Source organism: Eublepharis macularius, chromosome 4 (genome assembly GCF_028583425.1).
Source record: "Eublepharis macularius isolate TG4126 chromosome 4, MPM_Emac_v1.0, whole genome shotgun sequence".
Lineage (NCBI taxonomy): Eukaryota > Metazoa > Chordata > Lepidosauria > Squamata > Eublepharidae > Eublepharis > Eublepharis macularius.
In genome coordinates this window covers 41,537,223-41,559,835 of record NC_072793.1, presented here as the reverse complement: position 1 = coordinate 41,559,835, position 22,613 = coordinate 41,537,223, and the positions used below count along the sequence as shown (strand labels likewise).

Here is a 22,613-nt window from a genome sequence, read left to right as displayed (position 1 = left end):
TGTACGGCCCCTTCCAATTCTGTGATTCTGTGAAACCCTGTCCTCTCGAAGGTCCACCCCAAAATCTTCAGGCATTTTCCCCATCCAGAGCTGGTAACCCTACCCCAAAATCTCAGGTCACTATAATCTATGAAGCAATGCTATCTACCCACAAGACCTTTCCCAGGCTACAATTCCTTCTGAGCCAATTGCTCCTGTGACCGTTTTGCATCCTGTAGCTGAACCATACAAATGAGAAGCTTGAGTTATGCATACATTTGATTTAAAAGAAAAATGAGGTATGACAGATTACCCTCAACCTCTCAGTGCCAAAGAAGAATCAGCTACTTTTTTGTCTCAAGTACACAAAAGTGACATAATACTACAAAAACAAGATATTGCCGACATTTTCCCTACTTGGCAAATATAGACGAAGGACATTTTTCTCCATTAAAACTCTTCCCGGCCACAGATAACATGACTGATCTGCTTTTTTAACATCAGCCCATAACATGAGTTGTTATGGCAATAAATATTGCCATTGTGGGAAGTCTGTTTACACTGGACTCAAATGTTCCCACTTGCACACGGAGCAAATGCCTCCAAGTCTACTCACATGCAAAACATGGAAAATTTTCTTCATAGGACCATTCATCAACTGAGCAATGTGTTTCATAACATAAACCACAATCCATAGAGGACAGGGAGAGTGCGGGGGAGTAGTAGGTGCTTCTGATGCAACGCAAGCACCTTGCAGTCGTTCCAGATTCCTTCTTACATGATCAGGCACTCAAAGTACTTGACACTTTCAGGGAGAGTGAGGGAAACAAAAAAGCCCTTGAGAAATAATTAACCTGCTTTGTAACAGTACACTGGCAAAAGAATGGAGGTACAGGCAACAAAGAAATGGATGATAAACCAGCAGTCCCAGTTCCAGAGGCCTAGATCAGAAGGCAGGTTTACGCTCTACAAAGCCAGTATGTTCACTGTATATATGTTTGCCAGAGTTTCCTGCAGCAAGCACATAAATGATAGATATACATCTTTGTATGTTTGCATAAACCCATCAGGAAGCACTATCCCAACTGGATATCTCAAGGCATACATGGACAGGTACCAAAGAACATGCATTGATCATTTGCTCTGAGGGTAATGGCCACAAATGAAAAGAGTGGGAAATTTTTTTAGGAGAACTCCTTGTGGCTAGCTGCACTGCGAGGGGGCAGGGGAGAAGGCAGGTATCTAAGAGTCAAGCTACAAGTGACGCTGACTCGAGGAGAACACGTGTCACATTCCTGAAAGTTTTCACGAAAAGTGTAGGCATCTGACTGACAAGCTCTCAGAACTGTGCGGGGAGCAGAGGGTGTTTAACTCTCCAGAGCTGGACTGCAGCATGCAGGTGGTGGCTAGCCGGCCCTGCTCCCTTGCACTCTGTTGGGATGAAAGGTTCTTCCGCCTCCAATGAAGCTTCAAACCCTCCCACCTTCCAGGCCCTGCCCACCCTCCCCCCGGGTGAGCCGGGGTAGCGCAGGCTGGGAGGCCAGCCGGGAGACGGGACTATTGCCTGTGCTCCGGCTGGGCCTTGCGCCTGCTCTGTGGCCTTCTGGTCGGGCACCAAAACAGCAAAGCAGCAGGTTACAGCCCAGCTGGAGCCACGCACACCCGGCCCCACTCCCTGCATGCTTGCCCCAACAGTAAAGCCAGCAGTTGCAGCGCCAGCCGGATCCCTGCGCCATGCCGCCTGGGAAAGCCGGGGATGGGTCCACAACATCCTGGTCCGCGAGACCCAGCCAGACCAGGCCTGCCACCACACCTGGCCATCCCCCGCACCAGCACCGGGGAAAGATGCATGGCTGAGCACCGAGGCAACAAGAGGGCAGGCCACAGCTCAGATGGAGTCTCGTGAGTCTGCCAGGATGCCCCCTCCTCCCCGCACAGTTCTGAGAGCTTCTCAGTCAAACAGACACCTACACGTCCCATGAAAACTTTCAGGAAACTGACACGTGTTCTCCTCGTATGAAGCGTCACTTGTAGCTTGACTCTCAGAGAAGGCACTGCTGAAGAAGAGAATTGTTAGTGTAGAAAGAAAGAAAGAAAGAAAGAAAGAAAGAAAGAAAGAAAGAAAGAAAGAAAGAAAGAAAGAAAGAAAGAAAGAAAGAAAGAAAGAAAGAAAGAAAGAAAGAAAGAAAGAAAGAAAGAAAGAAAGAAAGAAAGAAAGAAAGAAAGAAAGAAAGAAAGAAAGAAAGAAAAGTATACAGTAATCCAAGGCAGAATCCTAAGACACTGCTCTCCCTGTCAAGGCAGGAACAAAACTGAAGGGAAGAGTGACACCTAATGGAAGACAGGAAGTCCAAATTAGTTCTGCGTCCCTGAATAGAGGGTGGGAACCACCCATCTCAAGGTGTCCTCCACCTCAGAGGGAGAAGCTAAGGTACCCACCCCAAAAGTAACTGCAAGGTGTAACATGAAGCACTCCTAAGTCATGAGGGCTTCTCACCTTGCTTTTCCTAGTAATGAAGTGAAAGTATATATGGCTTTACTGTCATAACTAAAACCATTTCAATCAGAGTTATAAAAGATTTTTTGGACTGAGCAGAAACTTTGTAGCAGAAACTCAACTTCTCCATTTGAGGATTTAATACCACAGAATTTAGAAGCTTTTTTCTGTCCCAGCCGCGATTTTGTGCTGCTGTTGCTATCTCTTGTCTTTGCGATGGTAGAGCCCCAAACACTAACAGAACTGCAGAGGAACAAAAACCTACAGCGGTAAATTTAAGGACACAGTACCAGTTCTGAGAGCATATAATGTACAAAGGCTTAATAATGGTATATGAGTGACACACAACAATGCCCAACACAGTTCACAAAACTCCAAAAGTTCAAAGTAAATGGAAACTCTTCCGTAAGTCTCTGAATGGATTCCAAAAAACAGGTAAGCAAGGAAACAGCTCCCTGAAGGTGAATCCCATGGAGATGCTCGCTGTGCTGTAGAAAGGACCCAGCTATCAACAACTTAACAGGTCGCGCTGGACTCCTGTTTCGGTGTTGCTTTTTCAAGAGTGTTGACAACCAGCAAACATAATCATAATTTAATTTCCAAGGCAAAACAGTTCTCCTCAGAGAACTGTGTTCTGACTGTTTTGTCTCCAGCTCTCACTCGGCTCCCAGCCCCTCAGCGCGAAGGCACACCCCAGCTGCCACCACCTTGTCCCTCTCACCGCCACCAGTGTGCTCAGTTTCCAAATGTATTTAGGGAAGCAAAGGGCACAATTGGAAGCAGCCAGCACTACTTCCGAGCTCAGCTGAGCTGCAGCCACCACTTCCCTTTCTCCGCTTCGAGCCACTGAGGCCACGCCAGAGGGGCTCAGCTGGCAGAGGTTCTCACTACACTTCCTGTGTGCAGGAAACTGATGAGTGTCCTCCATGCGTCAGGCGTCTCGTCTGTTATGGCTCTAAGACATAGCATTAGACCAATACAGAGTTGAAGAAATGCTGAAAGAACATAAGCTATTCTAGGGCTGACATTAGACAACGTGAAGCACAGGTATCTCATAAGAGCACATATGTAAAACAACAGATAGTACATAAGGCAAAATAGTGGTGAAGTCTATGATCCCTAACTCATTAGCGAAGCATCTGAGACCCCCTCCCTACAATATAAAAGCCTTTTTTTGAATAATTCAGTTTTGCATCGTTTTTGGAAAGCTAGGAGAGTGGGGGCTCTCCTGACCTCCTCAGGCAGGCTGTTCCACAGAATAGGGGCCACAACAGAGAAAGCCCATGTATGGTCTGCTGTTGATTTTGCCCATGAGCAGGATCAGCTCTAGCAGTTCTTGGAAGAGACTGATTTTTCAATCTGGATTGAGGCCAGGATTTAGAACAGAAGCTGCATTCGTCGCATTGGTTTATTACCTCTACCAAGAACTAGATGGGGGAGTCTGACTCCGCTAGTCCTGTAGCCTTTGATACCATTGACTATGGTTTCCTTCTGAGCCACCTCTTGACATTTTACAATGGTTCAAGCCTATCTGGGGCATCAGTCTCAGAAGGTGGTACTGAGGGACTCCTGCTCTATTCCATGGCCATTGAACTATGGAGCCCCACAGAGTTATTTAATATTTACATGGAGTCACTGGGAGAAGCCAACAGGCGGTTTGGACTGTGGTGTCACCAATATGCAGATGATACCCAGCTCTACTTTTCTTTTCAATCTAATTTGAAGGATGTTGTTGATGTTCTGAACCAGCACTTGAGTCAGGAATGGGTTGGATGGGGGTGAACAAGCTGAAATTGAATCCTTACAAGATAAAGGTTCTTGGGGTGAATAGCAAGGCTGATCAGCAATGTGAGCTTTCCCCTATCTTGGATGAGCTTACACACACACCCTGAAAACTCAGGTTCACAGCTTGACACAGTGATCACCTTAGAAAGCCAGGTGGCTGTGGTGGCTCAGAGCACATTTGCCCAGCTTCAGCTGGTGTGTCAGCTGCATCCATTCCTAGTTCAGTCACATTGAGCCACAGTGACCCATGCCTTAGTTACATCTCCACTGGACTACTTGGGGCTACCCTTGAAGATGGCTCAGAAGCTGCAACTAGTGCAGAATGCTGCAGCTAGACTGCTGGTTGGGGCCCTGATATGTGACCCCGGTATCACAGCAACTGGCTATCAATCTGCTCCTGAGCCCAATTAATGGTGCTGATTGTATCCTTTGAAGCCTGGCTTGGGACCAGGATAGCTGAAGGACTATCTTCTCCCATGTGTTCCTGCCCAGGACTTGAGATCACAAGGAGAGGCCCTCCTGACTGTCCCACCAACCAAAGAAGCTTGGTAGGTGGGTATACAGAATACGGCCTCTTCGGTGACAGCCCCATGACCATGGAACAATCTCCCCAGGGAAGTGTATCTGGTCTCACTCTCTAGCTTGAGGAGGCAGCTAAAGGCTGTTCTATTTAGGGCAGCTTTTAAATGTATTTTAACTGTGTTTTAACTCTATTTTTAACTGCTGTTTTTTGATATTTTATATTACAAGCTGCCTTGAGCACCTTTGGAGGAAAGGCAGCTAATAATATTCAAGAAAAAGGAAAGGAAAGGAAAGGAAAGGAAAGGAAAGGAAAGGAAAGGAAAGGAAAGGAAAGGAAAGGAAAGGAAAGGAAAGGAAAGGAACGGAACGGAAAGGAACGGAAAGGAACGGAAAGGAAAGGAAAGGAAAGGAAAGGAAAGGAAAGGAAAGGAAACAAGGTGTATCAAAAAGCACCTGAATTCTTTTTCCAGGACTTTATCCCTGGACAATCGCTCTCAAATAATGATGCAAAACACCCTATTTTCCAAAACATTCATTTCAATTCTTACTCCTCTCCATCCTTAGGGAGCAAAACAGATTTTTCAAGAACCAAATCAAGTGCTGAAATTAATTTATTCCTGTACAACTCTAATTACTAAAACCCCAGTGTCTTAGACCACTTCAAAAACACTCCAGCTTTCACAATTTCTACAGTACAAGAGTTTCATAGTCACCACTCTAGATTTCCTCTTCCAGAGGCATTCTAGCACCCAATCTAGCATCCAAATGGTACAACCAAGAGAATGCTCTTGCCTAATCTTAAAGACGATAGAATGTAAGGAAAGGGAGAAGATATGCTTAAAGGTATGCTGTACCTTAGCTGTACTTTCACCATTCCTCTGACATCTGTTGCGTTCCTGAATTTTTTCAGCAATTTCTTGGGCGATTTGGTAAGTGGAATCATACATCGACAACCTAAAATGTACATACATATATATGTATAAGATACTGATTCATATACTTGCCATCTATGTTTTCATCTCTGCGAATCACAAAAACATTACTTAATCTCAATCTCTGCTACTGGCTCATAGCCACATAAAGAAGTCTACTTCAAAGACAGCATTTTTAGAGCACAGCTCAGGAAGTCACCAGAGCATGCGATCCTTACAGAATCCAAGACTTCAGTTGTGATACATTGTACACTACAAGGCATGCAACACAGAAACACTTCTACCTGTTTCCAGATTTCTTGCATACTGTCATAATTTCTAAGCAACAAGCAACAGCAAGAGGAAACAACCTTGTCAAACATGCAGGAACATGAGAAACAAACAACAACTGACTGTAGCTCCTTTACAGCTTGTTTTGTGTAGTGGATAGAGTGTCATACTAGGATCTAAAAGACCCAAGTCCAAAAGCCCAGTCTATCATGGAAGCTTGCTGAGAGTCCTTTAGCCAGTCACCTAGTCGCACCTTAACCTACCTCACAGGGATGCTTTGAGGATAAACTGGAGATGAGAATTTTGTAAGCCTCTTTGGGCCACTGCTGGGGAGAAAAGTGGAGTATAAATGGAAATAATTAGATGTATGTTGTGTATGGAAGCATGCATCACTCCTTCACAATTTACACATTCCTCACAAGGAACATCAGGATAAAATGTGATCAGCCACTCTGTCATCGTGAACAGGATTCCTAGAAAACTAAAATTCCTGATCATTGGGAAAGTCCTTATCTGTGTACAGTTTGTACACATCTCAGTCCCATGTTCACATTCTGGAGAATGCATGTATCCTCAGGCCAGCATACATGCTCTTGGCTCCCCCTCCATGAGAATTATGTTGTTAGTAGATGTGCCATCTCTACAAGGCTTCTTCTCCTCATTAACACAGGGAACTTATAACAATAATAATAGTAATATTCGATTTATATACCACCCTTCAGGATGACTTAACACCCACTCAGAGCGGGTTACAAAGTATGTTACTATTATCCCCACAACAACAAACACCCTGTGAGGTGGGTGGGGCTGAGAGAGCTCCTAGAAGCTGTGGCTGACCCAAGGCCACCCAGCTGGCTTCAAGTGGAGGAGTGGGGAATCAAACCCGGTTTTCCAGATTAGAGTCCCGCGCTCTTAACCACTACACCAAATGTACACAGTCAACCAAGCACTGCAAACCAGTTCACAATGTATTGAGAGCACCAGAAAACTTTCTAATTCATACTTATTTGGAAAAACCACATCACTGCTCTACATACCCATGGAACACCCCAAGCATGCAGGAAAACATTATTTTGTAAATGAACCTAAAAGGAAAAAAATCTTTGACCACCAGCCTGATGGTAACTGAAAATGCTCCCCAAACGAAGGAATGTTGAGAATACAGGAACATCAATTGGAAGGTGAGGAGATAAATCATCCTGGGCTGCAAGATTTTGTGGGGAGGACTCAAGTGGGATTTCAAAATTCCCACCAGGCCCTCAACTTGTATCAACTTCACCATCGATCACCTGTCTTGTTTTCCAACACTGCAACTGGGCTCTGCAAGCAAAGGCAGAACTCTGCTTGTCAAATTTAAGTTGCGTTATCTGATCACAAGAGACTCCTATATCAGCAACGCATTTCTTTCATCTCACCTTCCAACTGTGCCACAAAAAACAGCTTGACAAATAGCCACACAGCAGACCATAATCCCACCCTTATCTATCAGCAAAGAAACAGGAACGTGAACTTGAATGCACATTATGTTGAAGCTTCAAGAGGAACTTTATTTGTGCCATATACTTTTACTTCTACAAATAAAACATTTCAAAAACAACACAGAAACTGGTATCGACTACACACATTATAAAGCATACATATGTAAAGTACAATGAACTTATTAAACTTGTTACTTCTTTTTTATATTATTTACTCAACATCCAAATGTAGCAGCTGCAGACTGTTCACCTTTCTTTGTCCCATCTTTTAAAAATGACCCTTTAAGATAAATTGTAGACATACACATACTTTGTTGCCATTTTAGAATAGAACATCTTGCCATTATTTGTCCTGTGATGTAATTTTTGCCAAAGATCTATAGTATTAATCAGTTCATTAAGCTGAATGCTTTTTCATTCACAATTCAGTTTAAGACATATATGAATGCCCACTTGGGCAAAATCTCATATCCTGTTTTGAATTCTAGAGCTAATGCCAGGAAGATATGTGGTCAATATGCCCATCAGTTCTTGCAAAGTACCTCATCCACCTGCCCAGCCCAAAGATCTCTGGTGGGCACTTGGGAAAAGAGTGAATTTAATGCAAACCTTTCCGCCTTTGCAGCAGACACCATGTCACTCTCCAGTCTCCTGCTGCCAACCCCCACAGCAACAAGCAAGACAGAAAGGACCTGCGGTGGCTAACAGCAAGGGCAAGAAAGAGCATATAATCAGTTGATCCAAACTGCTGCTGGTGATAGACTCATCTGAGGCACACGTGCAGGCATTGATAGGTAGACGGCCCCCACTGCAGCCCTCTTGCGCAAGAATCTCAATTCACATCACATTTGTTTTAAAGTTACTCTATTAATCTAAGGAACTGTCTCACGGTCCAACTGTCACAGCGCTCACATACCTAAGTTGCAAAGAACTCGTGCACAATACTAAGCAATCACATTTAGATCCAAAAGTCCAATAAAATCAATGTGAATACCTAAAACACTAGACATTTTAATGAGCATTTCACCCATATGAGATGAAGCGTAAAATCAGCATGTTGTGAAATGTTCAATATGTCATTACCAGAATTACAACAGATTTATTTACTCCTGAATATTACCTGCACTGTGTGCGAGCCTCGCTATCCACAACTGTTGAATGACAGTGGGCATCAGAAGCCTACAACTTCCATAATAAGCATATATATAAACAGTATACCAACTGCCCAACATGTCACATAACGGCCCCAAAGCCTGGTTCCTTTTAGCTAGTGTGTGTAGTAGTTAGAGCACTGGACTAGGCTCTGGGAGATACAAGTTTGAAGTCCACTGTGCCATGAAGATTCACAGTAAGACACTGGACCAAAGACTAACTCTCAGTCTAAAAATAGAGGAGGTGATAATGTTCTAAGCCTCTTTAGCAAAGAGTCCAGTAGCACCTTTAAGACTAACCAACTATTGTACAAACTATTGTAAGCGTAAGTTTTCGAGAGCCACAGCTCTCTTCATCAGATGCATCGAGAGCTGTGGCTCTAAAAAATTTAAGCTACAATAAAGTTGGTTGGTCTTAAAGGTGCGACTGGACTCTTTACTATTTTGCTGCTACAGACTAACACGGCTAACTCCTCTGGATCTAAGCCTTTTTGGATACCCCACTGGGATCCGACAGTACAAATAAATTAAAACAGCCAAGAACCAACACTTATGAATAGAGAAACTTTGTAAAAACCTACTGCAGGTCCACAAGCATGAGTTGAACAGAATAATGCAAAATTACCAATCATGTTCATGATAAAGAACTTAGAAGACCCTTTTGCAGACGCATAGTGCAACTCAGCCAGGCAAGAAATGATGAGTGAACAATTGTGTGAGGTGGCATCAATTTTTTTATTGAACTATCATGAATGCTACAAAACACACAGTAAGCAAAGCATGTCCAGTGCACATGCCTTTTTATTTTCAATTTTTAAAATCTATTTTATCCAAATGACTCAGAGTAGAACACAGTGAGGGTACACATATTTGTGCATCTGCCTTCAAAAAGGCACACAATCTAATATTTTCGCTAAATTAGTATGTTCTACTGGAAAGAAAACTTCTTCTGCATGCCAAGAGACTGTTATTTTGCTCTGTGTAGCAATGGGAGCAAGCTGCAAAGTAAGAGAGGGGCCATGTTATATTGGCTGCATCAGAGACGGAACGTTGGCAGGTCCAGCTTGCCATGCAAGGTGTACACAGCCATTACACGGTACCGGACAGGAGATCTGCCTTCCTTTGCAGTTGGACACGACCTGCGCAGTTCTTCCTAACAGGATGGAACTAAGTATCCAGTCTGCACTACAGTGACTTCGCCTTGGGCGACGAGGCAGGATAATGGTGCAGTGACGCGGTGCCAGAATACAATCCCGTCCTCCCACCACCACCACACCACCACCACCACCACGGGCAGCAAAAAATGGGAGGGGGGATAAGGGGGGGGCGTGTGGAGCTTTAGACTTGCGGCCGTCCTTTGCTCGATCAGGCCAGGGCCGGATCAAAGCACAACTTCCTTGCTCTCGTCCCCAGCCCCTCCAAAGGCAAAGGTCATGTCCGACCCGCCCGAGGACCTCTTGCTCCGCTCACTCACCAAGGGTCCGGAGCCATCCCCGCACCAGGGAACAGTTCCTGCTCAGATCACCTGACTACGGCATCCACAGAGGCTCATGTAACTCAGGCGGAGGGGCGGAGGGGACGAGCGTCGTTGGAGTCGGCGCGACGCAACCGAAGTGAAAGGGAGGGGCCTGCGCCGGTCCAGTGAACTGCAAATGCGCGTGCGCGTGCTTGTTCCGTCATTGTCGCTTGGCGCGGAAGTTCAAGAAGAGGTAACAATGGCGGTCTAAACCTCGATCGCGTTAGCTGTTGGGACCTAAGCAGGGGTGGCTTTGATTAGTCATTGGACGGGAGACCTGCAAGGAAGACCAAGGCCGCTCTGCAGAGTCCCTTGCCTTCAAAACCCCAGCAGGGCCTTCATAACTATACACCAATTGTGGAATGGGGGGAAGGCGTTGTGAGCGCGGAAAGTTTGGGCTCGAAGCAAATGTACATGTTTCTTTCTACCCCGCCCAAGGTACTACCTTCAGTGTGAGCCTTGTTTGATGGAGAATTCTGTGGAATCGGAAGCTTGCACATATTGGCATAACTAATAGTATTATTAGTTACTCCAGCAGGCTGGCGTAATTTATAGGACAGTCTTTGTACACTTTTGTGTGGTTAAGCAAATCTGCTCAGAAACCTACTGAAGTCTAATTAATAGGATTTACTCCGTAGCATTGCACTATAAATTACTCCAGTGTCAGGGCCAGCGGCCAGTTGGTCTATCGTCCTATCCTATATAATGAAATGGGCTCTAGTCCATGAATGCTTCTGCTAGAATAACAACTGACTTAACATAGCTGCCCTTCTGGAATTGTTCGATGAAACTGGTTGTTTAATTGGTCGTTGCTGTTTCCATAGTGATCATCAGGGATGATTGCATACTTAATTATGAAACAACAAGTATAGCAGTCATTTCATGTAAGATGTTCATTATTAAATTTCCCTTTAGACTCATGTTTCATATACCCTGCTTAAAGTAATCTTTAAACACATTTCTTACACATAATGCTTAAGGAAAATGTAACTTATAATAGGTGAAAGTTTCTGAGTGGAATTGTTAGTCAATGTTCATGTTTTCCCAAAAAAATCGGGATTCAAAAGAATATACGTACTATTCAGAGAGACATAAATCCTTCTTGCGTATTGATATAGTATGGGTAACAAGAAATTTAGCAACAAAAATTTCAAAAGTAGAGAGATTACCGAAAACTTTTTCAGATCATAACCCTGTAAAAGTGAACTTTAGGAGTAAAGTGAATACATTTAGGTGGAGACTAGATGCAACTATACTATAGAAAGTGTTCTTAGGCACACTGGCCAGGATAGAAGCAAGTGCTTGATGTTGGCTGGGGTGGGATCCTGCTCTACTGAAGGAATCCCTAGTAATGCCACCAATAGGCAGGAATAGCAGAGGCAGGGAGATACGGAGGCAGGAAATTAAGTCTGAAAGGTGGTCAGAGCCCGAGCTGAGTCCACTGGTGTCGGAGTCTGAAGGGGCTACTGAAGCGCAAATACAGGAGTGAATGCTTGCTGCCCAGATGGAAGCTCCTCAGAGTCAGGGCTGGAGGATTGTCAGCTCAGCCAATTGGATCCAGCAGCAAGAAACCCAAAGGGTGCTTCCCCAGGGGATTGCCAAGCATGTTAAGGACAGAGCTCGGCTGGGCTGCAGCATCCGAATCCTGGTTTCTCCATGGCCTCTCCAACCCTGACAGGGTGAGAGACTGCAGTCCAAGGCATAGGTCATTAGTGTCTGGGAGGCCACGCAGAGACTCCTGCGCAGAAGGTGGGGAAAGTATCCTGCTTGCTGATGATCCCACAGAGTCCTGGAAGTCGGGTAGCAGTTCCCTTCTCTCTCTTATGACTGGTGTTGTGCAGACTCCACTGAAGCTGAATTATCCAGAATGGTGTTAATTCGTCGGAAAATATCTGCATTGCTGCATGTAGTCAAGTCAGGAACATTCGCGTTGTCCCAGCAGCCTTTTGTGGCCCTTCCAATACCGTCCTTCTGGGATAGAAAGGCCATCTCGAGCAACGCCTCTGGCAGCCCTGGTTCCCAGTTCTTTAGTCACCAGTCCTGTGACAAATACAGATGATACTGAAAGAGCTCGATACCTCAAAATGAACTTTGGTCCACCACAAAAGATGTATCTCCAGATTTGGAAGCTTCTGCCCTGCGAAGGAACCCAAGCTGTTTTTCAGTCCAAAGCCTGGTTTTAGCACAACCTCTCCAAATCAAGAGGCACCAAGGGAAAAAGTTAGGGATGGACAATATTTTGGAATGCTGTTGTATGTTAAAACTCCAGGCAAATTTGAAAAAAAACCCAGCATAGCAAGCAGAGAGAGGCAGCAGACCCATTCCCATTGCTGTGATAGTAAAGGAACATTCAAAGATAGAATCCATCACCTGTAGTCCGAAGTGGTATAATCCATTCTACTACCTCAAGGCTCTTACACCTCATTCTCTTGCATATGTGGTCCAGACCTAATTTAATTGTCCTCCTCAAAGCACCAAGTGCACAGTATAATTTCAGAGCCAAACTACAAGTGATGCCTGACACAGGTTGGACACTTGTCAGCTTCTCTCAAGTTTTGATGGGAAATGTAGGAATCCTGGTCTTGCAGCTTGGCTCTCTGACTGCTGTCCAATGGACTTTTCAACTGTCACTTGTCCAGCATTCCACCAAGCTGCATACATTTCCCATCAAAACTTGAGGGAAGCTGACAAGTGTCCAACTAGTGTCGGGCATCACTTGTAGTTTGGCCCTCAGACTTGTCCTTGACTGAGCATTTACTACTTTCCACAGAACGTAAGCCAGATCTATCTCAAGATGAACCTATGTGATCCAATAGCCATACTGTTCTCATTCTGAGTCAATAGCGTTTGGGCACAGGACAGAATTTGTCAACCGCCCAATACAGTTTCTGACTGTAACTTGCTTCATTTCCTAGTTTAATGGTATCTTTTATGGGATAAAGCCAATGGGTCAAGTTAGCAGGACTTGGCAACCCTAGCTCCAATTTTTGAAAGGTTATGCGTAAATAAATTCATTCGTCTTTAAAGTACCACAAGACTTATTGTTATCAGTATCTCCTGTTTTTGGACTTTTTAGTAACAATCCATTCCAGATGCAACTTTTGAGGATACTGCAAACTCAGTACTTTTCTGTTAAGGGTTTCTGAAACAATGGAGTATTTATAACCCAAACATTGCAAGTAAACAATCAGTTAAATTGTTACCAGTCATTTATTTTAAATGTTATGTAATCATTGCACCCTGACGAATTTGGTAGTCATGTACAAATGATTATCCCTGGGTCATGAGACACAAGGGTTGCTTTCTTCTTCAGTTGGATTATTGCTAATTATTTTTAAATTACAAATTGGGACCAACTAATAAGAGTTACCTGGTCTTGTTCCTCAATTTTTACAGAAAATTAGTAGGTGAAGCTCTTCTTGATATGGCAGAAGAGGATGGATGTCCTGCCAAACAAAAGGGGCACTCTGCAAATTGCATCTGAAATCATGAAGACTTCAAGCTATACCTCAGTAGTAATTACGAGTTGAAAACTATCATAGCGATTGTTAATTTTGAAAACTTGTGTGTGCAATGAAAACCTAAATATTAACACACTGTTCTTGCCAAAAGAATTGCTTTATTGCTATCACTGATGCTAACCCACTCAGTATGTTGTTAAGTTTCTTGTGCTATTTTAGTAAAGAAAACATATTATTGATGTTGCTGATGTGGATAGTGGGGAAAAGGCAGCACAGAAAAGAGAAGCTTGAAAAATACAGTAAGTAGGGTATCTATGTTAGCCTGTTGCAGCCAAAACGAAAGAGTAATCTTTTGATACCTTGGTTAGATTCATGAAGTGAAATCTCAGTCAGCAAGATTTTTATACGCATAAAGAAGAAAGAAAAAACAGTGAGTTAAGAAGCATTGCTATGGAAAACTCATAAGGAAACAAAGCACATTGATGGGTCACAACTTTTGCAGAGGAATATAAGAAAGTAGGGCTTTTAACATATTATTCATAGTTTTTTCCCCCTTCTCTGTGTATACAAATATTTCTGACAGAATTCACTTCATGAATCTGACTAGCTGGGTTAAAGGCTATAAAAGCTTATACTACAATAAATGTTTTAGTCTCTAAGGTACCCCAAGACTCTTATTTTGTCTTCCCTGTGTAGGGGACTGAAAAATTGACATGGTAAAAAGAAATGATCAGATGTATTGTCATGATCAGACTTCAGTTAGGGAATAGCTGGAAGAATCTGATTAACTTGTACCATACCAAGCAACATGATGGGTAAGAGAAGAAAGGACAAGTTGGAGTTAAATTGGTAGTTGCAGATAAGAGAAAAGGCTAACTACCAGGTTTGCCACCTTGTACACTTGTCCCTATAACTGTCCCTTTAATATCCATTTGATCTGCAAGCCGTCCTCAGGTGATGCTCTTTACCTTCATGCCATGAAAAGCTTAAGCTGACCATTTCCACTTATTAGATTGCTATTAAGGGGACAGAAAAAAAACCAAAAATCCAGTGGCACCTAAAAGACTTACAACATTTTTTTCATTATGATCATCTGTGAGTCACAGGTCACTTCTTCAGATATGTAAATGGAAAAGTACATTTTCTCCTGTCCGTTTGACAGTCTTAATTACCACTTTTTTAAAAAAAAGTCATCCATGCTCCTGTATCTTCAACCATTGCCTGACAGAGAGAAATTTAGCACATACAACTATTCTGGTTACTTTAGTGGCCAGAGATTCTACACATCTGCTGTTAAATGGAAAAGAGGACCAGTTGTTTAGGTGGGCAAAGCTATGGAGAAAAGAAGTGCTTACGAAGAATATTTCCATGGCATAAGCTAAAAGAAAAGGACACAGATGTATCTTTTTCAAGCATCAGCAAAATGTTCTGAAAGTTTTTTGTTAACAGTGGCTGACACCCTGCATAGGAAGGATTCACACAACTTTATTTTATCCGTGGTGATAGTAATTAACATCTCCCAGTCTGGTCAGCTGAGGCATCAATCATATCTTGACTACCTTTAGCATAGTGCTTTCAACACAGGCAGAGAACAGCCATCAATGGCAGAAATGTAGCAGAGGAAGTGCATTGTGGCATTGCTGAGCACGGTGCTCAAAAAGACTCCCTGCGGCTTTGTTAGACATGGTTTCCACATCCGCTTTGTCCTTGGCATTCGGCCTCCTTAGCATCAGCAATCCTGATCATATCTGACACACCACGTGACGGTCTGTTTGAGTACATTCATTCTCTAGAACTGATAATCAAGATGTTAATAATCATTAATAGGATGGCTTGGCTTCACTCCAGCGATTGAAAGCAATAGGTCAACTGGCTTTTAACAGCTGAAGTGCTTGCAGAAGGGCACTGTATCCTCAATGTCATCTTTTGCACCCCTCAAAGGGTCCCTTCCTCCTCCTCTTTGCCACATAAACCCACAAACTTCTCATACAATATATCTTTGATATTCACTATCATTTCTAAGATACTCCAGGGTGTATAAAGTACTTTAGACACTTTCTGATTTATCCTTACAACTCCTGGGAGGCAAGTTAGACAATGACTTACCTAAGGCAGGAAGCGGAGCAAGGTTATTTGAATAGAGATCTCCCATTCGGACAATCTAAGCTACCTGGAATGATAATCCAAGCCATTTAATCAATCCGCTACAGCAGCCAGGCCCTCTCCCATCTTGGCCACCAGGTGTATTGCTTTTGCTGAATCACTGATCCCTTCCTATATGTATTCATAAAGAGCCATTTATTTCTAGAGACATATTTCATAACAGCGTCTTGAATGTCTCCATGCAAGATTATTGTCCTGCAGGTTTTGTGAAAAACTCTTTCCTGTTAATTCTATTTTTGGAGTTCCTGTGTCTTTTATTGACAACCAATGTTTTTACTTGGCACTCACACCCTGGGATTGTAAAACATTTGAAGATTCACCTTTATATTCACTGTATGGTAATTCTGATGCCTTCTGGTAAAAGGAGAAGGACAGAGAGGGCTGCTCATCATCAATTTCCTCAGATGTTTGGCTGATTGTTCTGTTACTGTTGTGTTTTTTCTTCCTTTCTCTCTGTCCCTCCCCAGCACCCCTCATCCTTGGAGAAGTACCACTTACTCTGTTTATTTGTTTTAATTGCTGAGTGGTTTTTCATGTGCCTCTAGGTATTTTGTTTCTAAATTTTGTGATTTCTGATGTTCTTGTTGTTTGCTGCTCTGGGAGTTGTAGCTGTAGATCTCCCAGGTGGTGGCTGGAGATCTTCCGAAACTACAACTGATCTCCAGGCCATAGAGATCAGTTCCCCTGGAGAAAATGTCTGCTTTACCTGCTGAGGTCCCTCCCCTCCCCTCCCCAAACATCGCCTCCAGGATCCACCCCCGTCCCCAAATCTCCAGGAATTTCCCAACTTGGAGCTGGCAATCCTATGGGGCAGCACATAAATTCTTTACATAATCAAAATAAATAGATAAGCAAGCATCACCTGAAGGGGGACACAGATCAGTCCCTGACAAGCTGCTTGCTCACTTAGTACTAACAATCAATTGGAAACCTAAATCATCCAATTAATGATTTTATATAACACCAGGACATGTGTAGAATATAAGTCCCAAATTGCACATGATATTGGAGTTCTGTGATTAGAACTCCCTTCTTGGGGTTTCTCCCTAAAAACTAGTCTTGAGTATTGCAATAAGGATTGGAGCCATGTGCCATTAACCCATTCCAAAATTTCCCCTAGGTAAAAAACCCAGGAATAATCTGAGTACCTGCCTTTCTCCCTATCAGGGCTAAAAGCAACAGGGGGATTGGGGGGTGGGATTATGAGATGGGGGAGAGTTAATCCCCTCCCAACACCACAACTCTGATACATATTAGGAGCCCCTGCGGCTTTTAGGATTCCAAACATGTGAGTTCCAGTTTTGGAACTCCAATGTAACATGCAGTTTAACACACACACCCAGATCTAATGGTCTATTATATCACAGGAGCTCTTGTCCCAAACCAATAGCAAAATTCTATGCATAGTTACATAGGAATTCCATTGAATTCAATAGGACTTCCTTTCACTTAAAATGTGCATAGGCAAGCACACTGCCTGGATTTCCTCTTCAGGAAACCTGTGCCTAATCAGTGAAGAAAAATACCTCAATCAGTGCTGCTCCTTTTCCTCTAGGGTGATTTATTTGCATAAATGTTGGGTGCCCAGACATCTGGATTATTCCAGGTATTAGTTATTTCTTCAAAAGATTTCTTTAAGAGATTTCAGGAACTGTCAGAAATTTAATTTGTAAAGCTTTGCCTCACTCAAGATGCAGCAAAACAGGAAAGCATGACCTGGTGCATTTCTGTCTGTTGTCCTACTGTTCATGAGGCATGAGCCCCGCCAGAACAAAAAGGCTGAAATCCTGTTGCTGTTCAAAATATTACTTCACAGCTTTCAAGCTGCTGAGCCCCATGTGATACAGTAATTTGCTATTTACCTTATACGCCACCCTTTCTCTGTGATGCTCGGAACGTCTTACTCTCAGTGTCCCTCTCTTGTAGGAAGCTTTGGGGACCAGACTTTCCCAGTCTTCTAGCTTGCCAAGTTTAGTGCAGTTCATTGGCCCAAGAATGCAAGGACAATGTGTATTTGCTGGCTTAAAAAAAAAAAAAACTGGGTTCCATGCCTTTAAACAGCAACTTGCTCTGAAGCCGTTATTACATAATCAGACTTCTCTCCTTGCCACAAAAGCGTCACCAGCTAATATCTGAAAAAACAAAGTACTCTTAAAGGCATAGGAGGGGGCAAGATTCTTTTTCTGGTCTTTTTTCTTAGCATAGTTATGATTGTAGCTGAATTATTCTATCAAGTTCCCCCTTCATTATGAGTAGTGTAGTACACTTGATGTTCTTCTTTAATAACAACAACAACATTCGATTTATATACTGCCCTTCAGGACAACTTAATGCCCACTCAGAGCAGTTTACAAAGTATGTCATTATTATCCCCACAACAACAAAACACCCTGTGAGGTGGGGGGGGACTGAGAGGGCTCCAGAGAACTGTGACTAGCTCAAGGTCACCCAGCTGGCTTCAAGTGGAGGAGTGGGGAATCAAACCCGGCTCTCCAGATTAGAGTCCCGCGCTCTTAACCGCAACACCAAACGCTCTCCTAGCACTTTCAAGTACAGGGCATTCTGGAGTAGCCAACACTGATTAACTGATGCTAGCCATAGCAGCTGTTGCTCTCTGTCCCGTTACAAGGCTGGTCTCCCCAGATTGTGCTTCCTAGTGTCCTGTTGTGACACTTCTCTGAACCCTTTTACAAATGGGATTAAGAGGATGTTGGGCTCTGTTCTTCTCTTTGCACATTTGACATGAACTGATCATGAAACATTCATTATATTCAGCTGGGTTGCTCATCTGGAGGGAATGGGGCCTCTGCATATTTCATTTCTTCCCCATTAAAATCTCATGAAAGAGCGATCCCTTTTTCACAGTTCCTTAATTAGTTCCTTTTATCCACCTCCATTTGGCTTATATTCATCTGGAAGAGCACGAGGAAGCTTCTCCACATCGCTACATATCAGGGATGTACAAGAAGGAATATTTGGCAATCCTATTTGGCCCATTTGGTTACTGCCAGTTACTTCTGGGTGTACAAGCATAGACTCAAGCTGCAAATATCCTGCTGATGCAAAATTAGGAGGAGGTTGCAACAGCTGTCAAAACAGAGAGTGGAAATGATTTGGAGAGTTTGGAGGGCAGGGTTTGGTAAGGGGTGTCTGCCGGATAGCATTTTGAGCCCCCCTCCCAACTTTAAGACCAGTTTGATCTGCAGATGTTGGCAGGTTAACCCTTATATCTACACTGTGAAAAGCATTACCTTTCTAAGGCCTAATACACTTGAATGTAATTGGGAAGATAAAAGATGGAGGTTGGCTGCTGAGAAGCCGATTTCAGCCTGTGCTGGGCCAGGGTTGTACTTACCTTACAGACCAGATATATGGATTGGGATACCATGGATGTTCACATTATATTATGGTTATCAACCGGCCCTGTGCCTTTAACCGAGGCTATATTGGATGTTATTTACTTCCATGCCATTACAAGTTTTCCCTGCACATGTCTACACATTTATTTATTTATTTAATTTATAATCCGTTCTCCCTGCAAGTGGGCTCAGAGTGGATTTACATCAGAAATTTAATTTAAAACCTTGATTGCAACCATAAAATACAGCACTTGAGCATAAACAAGGCGGCTCCTATTTGCACCCTACGTAGCACCTCAGGCCCCCAGGGCAGGGCAGTTAAACTCAGCCAGTGTAGAATTAGCCCATATCCCACCCCCCACTCACACTGAGAGGGGGCGGTTGGGTGGTTCATAAGAACATAAGAACATAAGCAAAGCCATGTTGGATCAGGCCAGTGGCCCATCCAGTCCAACATTCTGTCACACACAGTGGCTAGAAATCCAGTGCCATCTAAAGGACTGTCAGTGAGGCCAGGACACCAGAAGCCCTCCCACTGCCTTCCTTCCAGCACCAAGACAACATCTCTGTCTTACAGACCCAGAGAAATGATAGCAGATCTTGTTGAGACCGGACCTTGTTGAGACCGGACCTCCACAGACAGCGCGTTCCACCAGGCAGGTGCCAGGACTAAAAAAAGCCCTGGCCCTGGTTGAGGCAAGGTTCAGGGATCACGGTAGTTGCCTGTCTGCTAACTGAAGCCGCCTCCGTAGGATATAGGGTGAGAGGCGGTCCCACAGGTATGTCGGTCTCTGTCCACTAAGGGCCTTAAAAGTTAAAACTCCCAACCCAGAACTGGTAACCTAGTAGAAAAGCAGAATAGAAATATTTTTTTATTTAAACCTGTATATTGCACCTCTCATAGTCGTTCAAGATGGCTTACACAAATAACAAATAATAAGCAAGAATTAAAACACATTAAGGCAACAAACCAACCCAGTTAAAACGTCTTACAGCCATTTCAGTCAACTATACTTCAGAAAAAAATAGAGCCATAAAATCAGTAATTATTTTTAATCAAATGACCTATAGTTAAATTGGACAGGTTTATGTGCCCACTTAAGACAGTAATGAAGGAACAGTTAAAACATCTTTTGGCATTCTGTTCTAAAAAGCAGGCGCCATCTGAGTCTACACGCTTACAGAAGTCAGTCACAGTTGCACAAGAGATTTGCTGACTGACCAAGTTGATGAGATAAAATATATAGGGAGAGATGTTCTGTAGGCCCAAGACAGTGATGACTAAATAATACATGTTTGCAGCTTGCGATGCTTAAAGGCCAAGGAGCTGCTGGCCGGATGTTTCCTGGTACTATTGCTAGCCTTTCGGGAATTGGAATATATACTAATGAAGAAAATGCCTTGGGGGTTCTTTGTAGTACTAAAGAATGGATCATTTTTGGATCATCATGGTTTAGGGTTGCCAGCTCCAAGTTGGGAAATTCCTGGACATCTGGAGGGTGAAACCTGGAGAAAGTGGGGTTTGGGGAGGGAAAGGACTTCGGCATGCCATAATTCCATAGAGTCCACCCCCCCAAAGTAGCCATTTTCTCCAGGTGAACTGATCTTTGTGGCCTGGAGACCCGTTGTAATTCCGGGAGATCTCCAGCCACTACCTGGAGGCTTGAACCAGGGGCATAAAGCCTCAGAACCCAAGGAAACACTACACGGTGTTAAATTACATACAAACTCTATTCAGTGCAGTCAAAAATATACAATGAATTACAGTGAATCAAATAAATATATCTGTCAAAGCAATATCATAGATCGTCCATTTGTTCTGTAACATGTGCAGTCCTAATAGAAAGTACAATCCTGGTAGGCAAACCTCCAATGAATGCCAGGTCAATATCCAAAATCCAATAGTTGGTGTGGCAACTGAATTGATGCACAATGACATCAAAAGCTGAGATGTGGCCTGAATGTCCAACCAGAAGATTGGCCAGGAGATTGGCAACGAGCCTGCCAGCTATTACTTCTGCTCGTTTCGGCACTTCTTCTTCATAGCCAATTACCAACAAGGCCAGATCATATGATATCATGAACCATAATAGGATGCCATAAATCCTTCTCAGGACCGTTACATATGCCCCTGGTTCATGTCTGTTTGGTTCTGGAACCCTACCGCTTGTTTTTGGTTCTGGTACTACCTGGAGGCTGGCAACCCCAGCATAGTTTCAAAAAAAGGCAAATTGTGTGTTCTTAGGGGTTTTTTTGTTATGTAACCCTTGACACATTTAAACTACACTGTCATCTCTGCCTTAGGCTTGGAACACTGATTGCATTGGCCCCAGCCTGGTCACCGAAAATAACACCCCCGCCCCCCATGATAATATCTAAAACTACATACTGTGTGTATTGCCCAACACCATGCTGTGTGCCTTCGTGCAAGCAAAGCACCAGAAGGCCAAGTCAGTAGGATGCAATAACATGCCTTACCAGAAGGAGATGTTAATGCCTGTTTTTTTAAAAATTCCCCTAAAGATTTACAAAACATGTGGGGGAATTTTTCATTAAACACTCTATTGCACCTTATTGGTGTAAGATGTTATCACTCATAAATATGCTGCAGGTCTTTTTACGTAAACAGAGAATAACTTTATTCAGAGCAAACGGTATAAAACAAAGAAAACAGAAAAAGGACCAATGCTAAGGTTGCCAGGACCACACTAGTAGGACCACACTGACAACTGGTGAGAGGTGGAGGAGGAGAGAAATGACTGAACGGCCACAGCCTTTGTAGTTATTGTCCCTGTACCGTGGTATCATTTCCGGTGTGATCTGAAAGTGACGGTGTTACATAGGATTGCCAGGTCCCTAAAGTTTTCCGGCGGGGGGGGGGGGGCTTACTCACTGGGAACAGCATCTCTGCGCACGAGCTCCCAAACCTGACGCAATGGTGTCTCTTCAGGAAGTGAGGCTATCTGCCGACCCACTTCCAGGCACCCCAGGCTGGCCGGCCGGCCACTGCTGGATGGCACCGGGCAGCCACAGGAAACTGGCCACTCCTAGGCAGCACTGCACAGCTGCAGGAGGCCAGCTGGACACCAGGGCTGGCAGGCCACTTCCTGGTCTGGCTGTTCACCATGCGGCCTCAGGAGACTGGCCAGGCACCCGGCTGGCAGGCCACTTCCCTGGCCTGGTGGAAGCACCACACATCCACAGTCCAGTGAAGTGTCGCTTCCTATGTTGCAGCACAGGCAGGGCCCTTTCAGATAAAATGCAAATGTTCAGACCATATAAGACTCTTCTGGAAATGAAAAATATGAGAAGCAACTGTTTTTTAGAATTTTTGTGCTTTTAATAATATGCGTTTTAAAAATTCTGTGCACTTTCTAATCTGTAATCAATGCATTTTTGTTTATTTTAAATTTGTGCATTTTTTTAATCTTGTTAATTAGACTGTTGTGTTTTGTGTCCTGGCAGTCTGATATTGCATTGTTAGTCACCTTGAGGCTAAG

The 22,613-nt window shown here is 43.6% G+C and overlaps 1 protein-coding gene across 1 annotated transcript in view; it reads right to left on the bottom strand.

The window, feature by feature from the left end:
- The window catches only part of STX8 (syntaxin 8), a 111,892-nt gene extending 101,686 nt beyond the window's left edge, over positions 1-10,206 (bottom strand). Inside the window, exons 1-2 of the mRNA XM_054975318.1 lie at positions 10,089-10,206; positions 5,638-5,737 (exon numbers count right to left, since the gene is read on the bottom strand). Of these exons, the coding sequence (XP_054831293.1) occupies positions 5,638-5,737; positions 10,089-10,105 (117 nt within the window). The 5' untranslated portion in view covers positions 10,106-10,206. The remainder of the gene's footprint in view (positions 1-5,637; positions 5,738-10,088) is intronic.
- Positions 10,207-22,613: the final 12,407 nt, after the last annotated feature.